At 33.3% G+C, this 14746-nt stretch overlaps 1 protein-coding gene across 4 annotated transcripts in view; it reads left to right on the plus strand.

Annotated features, from left to right (window-relative positions):
* DGKB (diacylglycerol kinase beta) overlaps positions 1-14746 on the plus strand; it is a 647688-nt gene that overhangs the window by 279373 nt on the left and 353569 nt on the right. For all 4 annotated transcript variants that reach the window (XM_019727049.3, XM_074340800.2, XM_074340802.2 and 1 more), the window contains one exon: positions 2064-2224. In XM_019727049.3, coding sequence (XP_019582608.1) covers positions 2064-2224 — 161 coding nt within the window. The remainder of the gene's footprint in view (positions 1-2063; positions 2225-14746) is intronic.

The following is a 14746-nucleotide window of genomic DNA, read 5'->3' on the forward strand; positions in this document are numbered from 1 at the left end:
TTGAAACTTGCTATAATTAACGTAAACTGTAGGTGAGGACAAACTCAATATTTGATTTAAATCACTATTATTTACTTATATTTCTGTTGAGTGTGTATGTACGTGTATATATATATATATATATATATATATATATATATATATATGACTATACTTTCATATTATATCATACTATACTGTATTATATAAATACATGTAAATTCATTTATGTCTAAAAACTCATTTATTTTCAAATGAGTAGAGTTTAGAAAATAAGTGAATATATTTAACATTTTTTATTCAATTCACTAGAGAAATAGATATGAAATTTATTTGGGAGGTTATTATTTTTTCTGTTTAAAAATAATTTAAAAATTAAGAGTTTAAAAATTGAGAATAAAGGTTGAATTAAGAAATATCTCAAAGATAAGTAACTTTAGTAATCATAGTCTTGTAGTTTAAAAAATTCAATGTTTTGTCATTGAATGCAATTATATGCAATTATGTATGTTCATAGTTTTTTACTTATGCTATAAGTATGATGACAGCCATTGAAATATTTGATACTTTTACTATTTACATCTGTGTAATCATTGTTTACTCTTTGCTGTATGAGTTAAATAGTGCATAATTATTTTTTTAAACCTATGTATGATGAGAAGTGAGGGTAGTCTCCAAAATAGGTATCCCTAGATTATGGCTTTATATACCCTCTATTAATTCATTGAGCAAATATACCATAAATGTGATTTATTAGTCTTTAGAGAATTTTTGCATATTACAGTGTCTATTCTGTTTTCTTTTAACCCAGTTAGTTTTCCCAATGTTATGTGTGCTAACACAGCTAATGAGGACTCATAGCCTCTGGCATTTACTTGTTCAACAAATATATTATTAAAATGTAGACTAAAGTTGAACATAGAAAAAATCTATGAAAATATTGTTCCAACTCAAAGTATAATTTCAAGAGAGAGTGTGTATGAGTGTATAGAGAGATATATTATTTAAGTTAGTTCAATATTTCAAATTCTGATGTAATTGTTATCCAGTATCATATTGAAAATTTTCTATTCTTATGCCTCAGGTACTAAGACATTTTATGCATTTTCTCTTTTATTCTCCTTTAATTCTCACAACAAAACTAAGTTTTATAGAGGAAAAAACTGTTGAGGGAGATTAAAGGCAAATGCTTAAGAAAGTAATATAGTCAGGATTAGGCTACAGTCTTAAATATAATGTTATATACCTATAGAAACCTTTAAGAAAAAGTATATTAAAAAAATAAAGTCTTTTCAGGCTATGTTGATTATCTGTAATAGATTCATTAAAACGTGGATTTGCATTTACTCTAAGGCAGATCTAGTATAAAAGATCTTATAATGAGAAAGATGCAAATAACTATATGCAGTGTACTAATTCTAAGATAGAGCTGGTTGTGAGAACTATGTTCTGTGGTACTGCATGGAATCCATTGTTTTGAGGGTGAAGGTTCCGGACATAAGTGCTATCAAATATAAAAGCTGCAGAGGGAATAGAAGCAAACCAGCCAAAATAAAGGGGATACTCTGGATAGATAGAATAAGAAATGATATGGCACAAAGTTAGAGAGTGAAGAACTTTCTACCTAAATTGAAAGTTGTTCTTTATAACTAGAAGGAGAGCATGAGAATAAGAGAGTGATGGAAAGAGACAAATCTAAAATGGCATGCAGGAGTTTTACCTCAGCACCTGGGTATAGGGTGTTGCCTTTCTAAGAGATGGTTCACAGGAGAAAGATATAGTAGCAGATAATTAATTACATTTTGAATATGTTGATATAAAGTTTGTGGGGGTTTGCAGTGGAGGTTTGTTTGACAGTTGGCTGTACTGAAAATCTGTACCACAAGAGAGAAATATGAGTTGCAAATTAAAGCTAAAAGTAAAATATTGATATGAGTGAATAATTCACTTCTTATATTATAATTTGCTTTAAATGCATTAATTAGTTTTAGAATGATACACATGCATACACAAACTCAAACACATGTAAGTACAGCTTTTGCATTTGGTTATACATTTTTCTAAAGATATTTTTTTTCCATTAGGTTATGAAGGTGAGAACCTGATGAAAATCCTAAAAGACATTGAAAACAGCACAGAAATCATGTTGGACAGGTGGAAGTTTGAAGTTATACCTAATGATAAAGATGAGAAGGGAGACCCAGTGCCTTACAGTATCATCAATAATTACTTTTCCATTGGCGTGGTAAGATATTCCAGTAAATGTTCTTTTTTTTACCAGTTCTGAATAGTCACTGTCTGTCAACTCTTACATTATGAAGGTTTACTGATTACAAATAATTCATTTTATCTTTGTGTCAGCAAAACATCTCTTTAAATGGGCAAAGATAAAACTTATGAATTTAAAGTCTGAGTATCAGCAATAAATAATTTTTATGTGTTAAACAAAGGAAAGAAACTATATTTTTTTTGTAATTGGTTTGACTATTTGTGTTACTAAAATGAAAGTTAGAATGGTTTATGATAATGGTTTAATTACAAGTTTAGAGTATAAGCTAAAGTTCCACATTAGTAAAAATGTGAAAACAATTAATCAAATTTACCTTATTTTGAGATCTATATTATAAAATCATCATAATCTATTAGGTTTTTACATATAGACATGTTTAAATTTATGGTTAAGTCTCAAGTCTAAGAAAAATACTGCTACTATTCTCAAGTGGTTAATAAGTCAAAAAGCTAACTTTTCATTTAAGTTCTTGAAAATCTTAGACTGAAAGTAAAATATCACTTGGCAATTGAGAGTTAATAGAATTTTAATCCTTAAGGAATATAACCATATATATATATATATATATATATATATATGGTTATAACGTATCTAACCAGAGAATTTTGAAGTCTAAAATGTATATTATCTACAGCATTGCATTCCATTTTATATGCCACTCAATATTTTCTTGTCATTTCATATTCTATCACGTGCACCTGTGCACATACACGCGCACGCACACACACACACACACACCACTCATAGACTATAAAAATCATTGGTTGAGTCTATGAACTTAGGAATCAAGCTACTTTAGGTAAGTCAGAGTCCTTTAGCAAATTTTATATTCTGATCATTCCTTTATCTGTACCATGATAGTTATTTTTTTCTCCCTCATAGTTATAAATAATGTGATTATACATTTAAAGAACCTCAAATAATGGTGTATAATGAAGGCTAAATATATAATCATTACTAATACTATGACCATTATTATTATTTGCAAGAAAAATGTAAGGCATCTTTATCCATAAAAGTCCTCCTATTTATATTTGATATGAATATGAACACTATTTTAAACAGCTTTATTGGCGTATAACTTATATACAACCTAACTCACTCATTTTAAGTGAACCTTTTAAGGATTTTAATAAATATTCAATTTTAGAGCATTTTCATTACCAAAACGTGAAACTTCATGCTGATTTGTAGTCAATTCTTGCTCCTTTCCTCAGCTCCAAGCAGTATCTAATCTTTCTGCCTCTAAGGTTTGCCTTTGATGGATGTTTCATGTAAAAGAAATTATATAATAGTCTTTCACATCTGGTATCTTTCACTTCACATGTTTCTGAGGTTCACCCATATGAACTGTGAGAATACTGTATTCCTTTTCATTGCTGACTAGTATCCCATTGTATGAATATGTCACATATTTTCATCTATTCACCAATTGAGGAACATTTAAAGTATTTCTAGCCTTTGGATATTATGAATAGTGCCACTATTTTGAGTCATTTTAGTGATTTTGTTTGTTTTGGTTACTATACTTTTTAACTCAGAATTTCTATTTGATTCTCTTTTTATAATTTCTTATCTTTAGTCACTATTTTCTATTTGAAGTTCCTTTTTTTATTTAAACACGGTTTACTTTAGTTCTTTTTACATGTTTATAATAGCTGTTTTGAAGTACTTGTCTGGTAAGTCCTACATCTGGAGACGATCAGAGAATTTGACAACATTTGGGCCCCATCAGAGGTATTGTTTCTTTCTTCCAAAGTACATGCCACACTTTCCTATTCACCTGCATGTCTGACAATATTTAGTTGGAAACTAGAGATTTTATTTTATGTACTCTATTATAACAACTCAATGTCCTCCCATAGGGGTTATGGTTGATCTTCTGTTTGTTTAGTGACTTGCCTACCCTAATTATGTAGAGCCTTTCTCCCCTCTGGTATATGAATACTGATGTCTCAGTTTTGTTTTGTTTTAATTCTTGTATTTATTTTAATTCTGGCTTCCTAGAGAGCATCATTTTCTTAGTATGATTTTCAGAGATTGTGTTCAAACACCTTTAGCCAGTAAGTCTTCAGCCCTCTGCTCTTGGATCTGTGTGTTCACTGGGGAGCACATGCAAACTTTAGGCAATCATTAATTGATGTAGCTTTTAGTATCTGTAGCCCTTCTTTTGTCTCTTCTGGCCATATATAAGTCCTCTCCTTTAGCCAAGGATACATAAATAATAAAGGCCCTTTTTGGTCTCTTCTGAACATGTGTGCAGCCTTAAACATGCATATGGCCTTTCAGACAACCAGGGATATGTGGAAACTTATCAAGGCCTATTATGGCTGTCTCATTCCAAGATCTCCTGTTGAATTTCTGGCTAATTGGCTGGTAAGTTACTTCCCGTAATCAGTTTTGCAAACACTGGTGAGCTCTTACACTGGTCTTCCTTATTGATTTGCCACAGAGATCACTACTGTTTTAGATAACTCTCTGAGCCATAGAATTTTTCTTGCTTCTCTTCCAAATCAAGTCAACTCCACTGATAATAAACTTGCTTGCTTTCATAGCTTGCCCCACCTTGGTAGAACTACAGGACTAATAGAGTTGGAGGGTAAAGGAGAGCTCAAGGCTGAAACATTACAGATTTGTACTGTTCTTATCTGAAGTTTAGTAGTTTTTCTTTAATAAACACTCCCCAATTTGTTAGATACCGTTGATCAATTTCCAAATTTCTGTTGTGTTCCTCAATAGAGGATAATTCCTTTCCCATCACAAGAGACACTTGGCAATGTTTGGACAAACATTTGGTGGCTGAGAGGGTATGGCTACTGAAAATTAATGGATAGAAAGTAGGGATACTACTGAATAATCCCAGTGCATAAAACAACTCCCCAAACAAATGAGAAAGAATTGCACAGCTCAACATAACGCTGAGATTGAGAAACCCTGACATCAATGAACAGAAATATTAGACATAAAATTCAACATGTTAGAAGAGGAGAAACAGCAAAACCCCAAAGACATGAGAAGGGAACTTGTAATAGAAATAAAACAGGAAATACAGAAGAGAATATCAACAAAATAGAGAATGTTAGTGAAAACAAAAGCTGGATTACTGAAAAGTTAATCAAATATATTACAAAACTAATTTTAAAAAATATTGTTCAGAGAATTCCAAATAAACAATATAGAGTGAAAAAGACAAAGAAAAACAACAACAACAACCCATAAACACAAAAAGTAATATCTCAACTGCAAATATATAAGAACTTAATATGGGAGTGTAGCAAAATTAAGAAATGTAAAACCAACTTAAAATTCCATACTATTTCATTAGTTGAGTGATAATCAATGAATTTATTTAAAAAAACAATAAAAAATAAAAGTATCTAGGAATTAATAAAGAATAAACAAGATCTACATATAGGAAATGTCAAAACTGTCTACAAAGACATAAAATATCAGAATAAATTGAGACATTTTCTATTTTTGTAGGATAGTTTAATATTTGCAAATTAATTTATAGATTTAACTTATAATCAAAATTAGAATTGGATTTTATGGCAAACTTGAAAAACTTATTGAAAAATATATATAACTAAATAGGTAAGTTGATTTTAATAAAATAATAGAAGAATTGTCTTCCCAAATTAGACATGCTAACACTAAGTAAATTGGATAACTATAATAGGATGGTGCTATGAAAGAATCAGTGGAGAAGTAGAGAAACATATATTGAAACTCAGTATAGGGGTGGCAAAAATACTCATTAGAGAAATGACAGATTTCTTAGCAGGAGAAAATTTTGTTAGAACTCTACCTTACATTATATAGGTAATTTATATATATATATATATATATATATATATATATATATATATATATATATATATATATACACACATTTACATACTAAATTTGAAATAAAAAGCTAAGGCCCTAATAAAATAATATGTAGTAGAATACATTTATGATTTTGAGGTAAAACAGAACTAACTAAACAAGTTAGATTTGGATTAAGTTTTCTTTCTAAAGGTCCTATTTCATTTGATTTGGAACCTCTTTCACCTAGTAACATGGGAAATAGAGATGTGAAGAGAAGACAGCATTTTCTCTGAAACTTTTCCATGTGTTTCAGCAAGACAAAGGCTCCACACTCTGGGTCACAATCAGAGCAATAGACCTTATAGAGATTTCAAGCTTTGTCTGTCACTCAGCAAGTCCACTATCTACTCAGCAACTTGTATTCCTCTACTCCAGTCAGTGAATACAGAAAATAATGAAATAGGATGAATCATCTGTCAATCTGTTTCTGAATATATAAGAAGTAGTAGAATTGGAGCATTGAAAGGATGAGGAAAACATTTCAACATTTTGTTGTCACCAGAATGAGAAAGCTTAAAATAACACATAATTTGTAGTTAAAATTATCTCTAGGGACCCAATTGCCAACTAGTTACAAGATGATCTCAAAGTTTGACTATTACCAGTATAGTTTTTATTATTTTAAGTTGTCATTCATATATTGACTGTAAGTGCTCTATACTTTACATAGATCTTACTTCAATTTTTTAGAAAACCTGCGTTGATCAGAAATATATAGATAAATATCATCTTCTATACATTATGATGTACTCCTTGTATTAGTCAGAGTGTGTTGACTTGCTGGAACAAATGACCCCAAAATATCGGTGGTCTGGCAACAATTAAAAATTAGTTCTTCCCTCACAGGATCAGACAGCATGGGTTGACATTGACGAGAAGCTCTGCCCTGCATTATCGGTCAGTGATGCAGGATCTCTTCATCCTGTGAATTCACCCTCCTGCAGATATACAGAGCCCTCTCAATTCAACAATTGAGTGACCAAAAAAAAGTGGAGTATTGGAGTGAGGTTTCTTTTATGGACCAGGTCTGAAAGGTGTTCACCTATCACCCATTGGCCGTATCTCGATCACTTGGCTATACCTAATTTTAAGGAAGTTGGAAAAGGAATTCTATCTGCCCAAGAAGCAAGGGTTAATTGGTAAATAACTAGCCAGATTCTTCTAATTCCTTCTTTGCAATCCTTTTCAATTATAGCCAAAACAATTGGAAGTGATCCTGAAATCATAATTAACTCTGAAAACAGATATTTTTCTACAGTGGTGGCCCTTCAATAAAAGCATATTAAACACCTACTACCCTATGTGCCAGATTTGTTTGAGGATTGGCAGTGAACAAGATAGAAGAAGTCTCTCTAATCAGTAAGCTTCTGTTATAGTGAGTTGAGAGAGTATTGTCATCAGAGGCAGAATGACTGGACTTTAGAAGCATAGATTATAGAAATTAATTTTTTTAAAATGGTACATCTTACCTTTTATTCTGATTTTGAACTTTAAGATAACATTAGATGATCTCAAAAATCCTAGGAAGAAAACTCTCCACCCACTGCATTGTCACCGCATACTCCATTAAGTTTATTCTAGTAGTTGATTCTTCATTCATATGTTTAACAAACAGAAAAAAACTTAGTACTTTTTTTCTTCTTTTTGGTCATACGCTAGATTAAAAGAATGAATTAAGAGATAGATCACCTCATTATTAAAGCTTGGAGTTTAGTGGGAGAGCGAAGCATTGAAAAACAGGCACAAGTACTTTTTTTTTTTTTCAATTACGATAAGTTCTGTGAAAGAAAGCAAAAGTTACCATGAGGTAGAATAAGAGACAAGATCTCTTAGTCAGGGAAGGCCTATGTAAGAAGATGTATGTAATAGAATAAAAAGAGGCTCATGCCAAGACACATCGTAATTAACATGCCAAAGATTAAAGACAAAGAGAGAATCTTAAAATCAGCAAGAGAAAAGCACTTAGTTGCCTATAAGGGATCTCCCATAAGACTGTCAGCTGATTTCTCAACAGAAACTTTTCAGGCCAGAAGGGATTGGCAGGAAATATTCAAAGCAATGAAAAGCAAGGACCTACAACCAAAATTACTCTACCCAACAAAGCTATCATTTAGAATCAAAGGACAAATAACGAGCTTCCCATACAAGAAAAAACTAAAGGAGTTTATCACAATCAAACCAGTATTATAAGAAATGTTAGAGGGACTTCTTTAAGAAGAAGATGAAGAAGAAAACAAAGAAGATCAAGCATTTGAATAATAAAATAGCAATAATTACATATCTATCAATAAGTACTTGAAGTGTAAATGGATTAAATACCCCATTCAAAAGATAGAGTGACTGAATGGATAAGAAGTTCCTTACATATGTTGCCTACAAGAAACCCTCTTCAGATGGAAAGGCACACACAAACTGAAAGTAAAGGGATGGCGAAAAAATATTTCACGGAGAAAAAGAAAAATAGCTGAGGTAGAAATACATATACTAGTCAAAATAGACTTTAAATCAAAGGCTATAACAAGAAACAAAGAAGGACCTAGTGATCCCATTTCTGGATGTTTATCCAAAGAAACCACAAACACAACTTCAAGGTGAACCTATGCTTCCCTATGTTCACTGCAGCATTGTTTACAATGGCCAAGATGTGGAGGAAGCCTAGGTTTCCATCAATGGAAAATGGATAAAGAGGAGGTGGTACATAAATACAATGAAATATTGTTCAGCCATGACGGAATTGACTTCTTGCCATCTGGAGCAGCACGGATGGACCTGGAGGGTATTGTGCTGAGTGGAGTATGTCAGACAGAGAAAGACAGATTTTATGTGGTTTCACTTATAGGTGGAATCTAAAGAATGACGTAAATTAACAAATAAAACAGAAAGAAACTTATACATACAGTTAACATTTTGATGGTTGCCAGATGGGAGAGGGGTTGGGGGTGAGTGAGAAAGCGGTAGGGATTCACATGTATAAATTGGTTGCTACATACCGTTTCCCCGAAAATAAGACATAACCAGATCATCAGCTTTAATGGGTCTTTTGCAGCAAAAATGAATATAAGACCGGGTCTTATATAATATCATATATCATATTATAGTAATGTCATATTATAGTAAAATAAGACCCGGGCTTATATTCATTTTTGCTCCAAAAGACACATTAGAACTGATGGTCCAGCTAGGTCTTATTTTCGGGGAAACAGGGTAGTAGTTATGGGGATATAGGGCATACCATGAGGAATATAGTCAATAATATTGTAATAACTATATGGTGTCAGATGGGAACTAATTTATTGGGGTGATAGATGGGAGGGGAGTTGGGGGACAGGGTGAAAAAGATGAAGGCAGTAAGTAGAAATTGGTAGTTAAAAATCATGGGAATGTAAAGTAAAGCATAGGAAATATAGTCAATAATATGGTATTAACTATACACAGTGCCAGGTGGGTACTAGTAAGGGAGGTCACTTCTTAAATTATATAAATGTCTATTCACTATGCTGTACACCTGATATTAATATAAAATAATATTGAATGTCTAAAAAAATTTTAAAAAAGAATATATGTGAGATAGACACCAAAGAGATGGAAAGAGCATACTAAGTAGGTCTAATAGTATGTGAAAAGCTTGAGGTGGGAAAAAGCATGGTGTGTTCAAAGACCTGCTAGATCAGTGTGTCTGGAACATAAAGAAGGTGGGATGAATGACGGAAAGCAGTTGTGGAGGTGGCTCATGCCATATCTTAAAGACTCTTGGAAGCCAAGGTGTGGTGCTTATCTTTTAAGAGAAGCAATTGAATGAGTCAGTAACTATAGTCAAATGAAGTAGTTCAATTTATGTACAGCAGGAGCTCTTCTATCAGATGTGATAGTTGAACATTAATTGAAAGATAAAACAAGTGTCATAAAAATGATACATGCAACTTTGAATATTTCATTTTAACCTAAAACCTATAACTACAATTGAATTGGCCAATCTTCTCTTATAGGCCCAGCTAATGTCATTTCTTTGAATGTGGGTCACCAACTGGGGTTCTACAAAGTCTTGTGTAAATCACATTCCATAATAAACCATCTATGATTTCCATTTTTAGTTTCTTTTAAGTGGAATAAAAACTCAAAAGACACTTGTGAAGCAATCTGAGTATGAAATCATTCTTTTTTTACAATAGTTTAAAAAAATTCTTTTATAATGATCTCTCTTACATCTAATTCTATAGCAAAGAATATATAATTCCATAGCAGTTTCAGCATTACATTTATATCAAATATTCCCAAATCTTTATTTCCATATAAAACATAGACTCTTTATTTTTGTAATCATAGTTCTCCATTTACATAATACGCAATTAAATTATATAATTGTAACATAAAGTAAAAGTGGCATAAACAGTGTTTGGAAACCACACAAATACACCTCAAATTGTAGAAGTATAATACAAATGTGCTGGTTTACTAGACGGTAGTAGAGAGGGGCTGGAACTGAGTCACAGGGTTGCTTCAGTATCCAGTCCGGATGTTGGTGGGCCTCCTGCAAGGGCAAGGGTGGGCATGTCTCCCTCTGGTCCCTGAGCAGGCAAGACCACTCCCTGACCATTGCTGAAAGGGACTGGAATGAGGTTACAGGGCATCTTCAAGATTCAGAGTCACACCGCATTTGAAGAGGCAATGCCCCTTCCAGTCTTCACTGACTGTTTACAGTAGAGAAATATCCTATCAGTCAGCCAGCTAGGGATCCTCAGATTCTCTCAGAACTTCTCCATAGATGTACCCACTCCGCAACTCTTCTTCCCTCTTGGGGGGGCAGGCGGTACATCCTGCGGGAAAGTGAGGGCTGAGAATTTATTAAGATTGCATTTTGTTTTGTTTTATTTTTAGTTTCAGGTGTACAAACCAATGTAATAGTTAGACATTTATCATTTATATCCTTCACAAAGTGATAACCTCCCTCCCCCAATCTACTAACCCTCTGACATCGCATACAGTTACATTTCCACTGTCTATTCCTAATGCTGTACTCCACTTCTTGTAACCATATATATATATATATACACACACACACATATATATGTATATAGATATATATGTATATCTATATACATATATATGTATATAGATATATATATACACAAAAATAGATTAACAGAACACATTATAAAATTAGATTAAGAAATATACAGAGACAGAATTTAACATTTGTTAGATATTGAAATTTCAAACCATTGGGTAAGGATGAAGTGCAAATAAATTTAATGACAGAATTGGTTACTCTTTAAACAAAATAAATTTATATTTTCTATATCCAGGTTAATTATATATGTATGTGTATATATACCTACATATATAGTGTGTGTGTATATATACATATATGTGTGTATATACATATATACGTACACACACACACATATATGTATATAAAATAATAGTTGACATTCATTATTGTTCAGCTTCATTCTTTCTCTACATCCTGCAAAGCCTGATTAGGTACTGATTGCCTCCTGAGTGTTTTGCCTAGCACAGTGCCTGAAGTACTCAAATTTGTGTGCCTTCCTCCAATCTTGCAAAGTTGAGCTGGCTGGCTGCAAGGCTCAGGAAGTGTCATCAAAGGCTTGCCTGCCCATGCAGGAAGGAATGCAGTCTACATGGGGCTGGGGTGGGGTGAGGTGGGGGGACAATTTTGGGAGCTCGCACTGGGAGCCAGCCTTGCTGTGGGGGAGAGGTGAGGCACACAAAACATTGGCTTTTGGGCCAGTTGAGGCAGGGTTCTCAGGTGAAGTGTCCCAAGCAGCTTATGGACAGGCCTCCTGATGAAGTCCATGAAGTGGTTTGCAGGATCCACTCCCCTTCATTGAGCTCCAACCCCTTCCTGCTATGAGTTCTCGCCTCTCTCACCTGCTCCCACTTTTCTCCTAACCACTCAGATATGTGATAATCAGTATTCTGGGTGAGGCAAGAAAGAAGCGGCCTCTTGGGCGTGTCCTGCAAGGCTTGGGAAGCAGAGTGCTCACTCACTCTCTTGGTCAGAGGCACCTCAGGCTGAGGGGTTCTCTCCTGGCACTGAGCTGTGCTTCCCTCGGGAAGGAGTGAGTCGCACAAAGTGAAAGTGTTCATCTTACCCTCTTCAATGCATCTATTTGCAAATTTTTTGCTCCAATGGTATGCTGGAACTTCTCTGCTGGACTCCTTCATTCCCACAGAGGTACTCTCGTTGGTGAGTGGTTGTTAAAATGGATGTTCTATTGGAAGGCTAATGGCGGAGAATTCCTATTTTGTCATCTTGTTGATGTCACTCTCCAAGAATATTTTTTGAACAGGAAGAAATAAACACACGGGCAATCAACTTGAAGATACATAACCACAGCTATGGGAAACATTTAAATAATTATGAGTATATAATTTGCCTCTTTATGCCAATAAACTTTATAATGTAGAAGTGGAGTATTTTATTTAATCCAAGTATAAATAGCTGAAATTTGCTCATGAGAAAGGAGTAGCAAATCTAAGCTAGTAGTTCTCAAAGTTAAGCTTGTATCATAATCTGAATGGCTTGTTAAAAAGCAAATTGATGACTCTCAAACTCAGATGTTCTATTTCAGTAGTCTGAGATGAGGGCCAAGAATTTATACTTCTAACAACCTCCCAGGCAACCGCAATATTGCGTATCCAGGATCATACTTTGAGAATAGTTCTAAGCATATAGCCAAAGAGGAAAAAGTGAAAATGTAGTAAAAGAACTACTGTCACGCGGGACATCAGGCAGGGTCTCTGCTCCCGCTCCCCACATAACAATGCAGGACATGGTGAGGCCAAAAAGGAACACCCACCGAGCCATAGGTAGGGGAGTCATACCACTATATTCTCGTTGGCGGCTGGGTTGGAGACACAGGAAACAGGAGCCATACGATCCACAGCCCTCACTCCGCCGTTTGCTAGCTCAGCTACCATTTTCTTGCTAAGCCCCCATTTTTCTGCTAGCGCAGCCACAGCAGTTTATTAGTGGCCAATGGCTCACTGGTTACAGCTAACGGCCAACTAGCCACAGCTGATGGCCATCCAATCACAGTTGATGGCCATTTACTACCTGAGCCAGCACCTTTTCATGTGAGGCCTACAGCCTGGAAACTGCACTCCTGGCTGTGTCCCCACCGCTACTAAAACTGGTGTCATTTCAAAAGATCTTTCACAGCACAAATAATTCTTGTATTTTAAAAATTATTCCGGAATATAGATATTAAAATGGAATGTTTTTTCCATTCATTTTGCATAGCTAACAAACCTCAAAATCAATACACATTACCTAAAAAGGAAATACACATGTGACCATAAATGCAAGTTACAAACAACAAAATTAGCAAATAAATTCAAGGATTATATTTAAAGACTAAAACCTGTTGATCAAGTAGAGTTTACTTCAAGAAAATCAAAATGGGTCAATGTTAGCATAATTATTTAACTTAAATGAAAACCAGGTTTGCCATTTTTATAATTAAAAACTAATGTAAAAATATGTTAAATATTTTCTGCAAATCAATAGTTAGCATCATAATAATATTGGCATACTAGAGGTATTCCAAATAAAATAAAAATGCAGGTATTTTTGTATCATCAGTTCAGTTAACACTTTTAGAAAAGTAAGGTGATTTAAAAGTAAAAATTTTAGTAAGTCATATAAATATTGAAAAAAGATAATTATCTGAAATTGATATGATTACATATAATACAAATACACAACAACTAAAAATAAACTAGTAAATTAACATGGCCTGCCAAAATAGATTAAAAAGAAGGACCCTGTAGCTTTCATTTGTAAAATTACCAGTTAATATTTGAATATGAATATAATTTAGTTAAAAAAAAACAAACAAAAAAAAAAACTGTAAAGTACCAAGGTATATATTCAATGAGAAGGACACCGAGCCTATATGGAAAAAAATGAAATAATTTTATGCGAGGTTATAAAATAAGAACTGAATAATAAGTAATTTCATGTTCCTATATGGGAATATTTAATCATATTAATAGATTAAGTTTCCTTAAATTAATTTATACAATTAGTCCATTGCTACTGAGAGTTCTAATGGGATTACTGGTAGTTGTTTTGATAAAGGGTGATTTGCAGTTGGAAAAAAATACCTTTGTAATTTTTTGAAATAACAAATATTCTATAATGGGTTTATTTCTGGGTTCTCCTTTCTATTCCACTAGTCTGTGTGTCTGTGTTTCTGCCAACATTATGCTGTTTTGATTATTGTTGTTTTGTAGTATAAATTGAAGACAGGGAGTGTGATACTTCCAGACTTGTTCTTTTTATCCCCAGGATTGCTTTGGCTATTTGGCATCTTTTGTGATTAGATACAAATCTGATAATTTTTTTGTTGTATTTCTTGAAAACATGCCATTGGAATTTTGATGGGGATGGCAGTAATTCTGTATATTGCTTTGGGTAATATGGCCATTTTAACTATGTTGATTCTTCCAATCCATGAACACGGAATATCTTTCCATTTCTTTATGTCTTCTTCAATTTTTTTAAAATAATGTCTTATAATTTTCAGTGTATAGTCCTTCACATCCTTTGTTAAGGTTATTCCTAGGTATTTTATTTTT

Source organism: Rhinolophus sinicus, chromosome 4, assembly GCF_057876585.1.
Source record: "Rhinolophus sinicus isolate RSI-liver-muscle chromosome 4, RSI-T2T, whole genome shotgun sequence".
Lineage (NCBI taxonomy): Eukaryota > Metazoa > Chordata > Mammalia > Chiroptera > Rhinolophidae > Rhinolophus > Rhinolophus sinicus.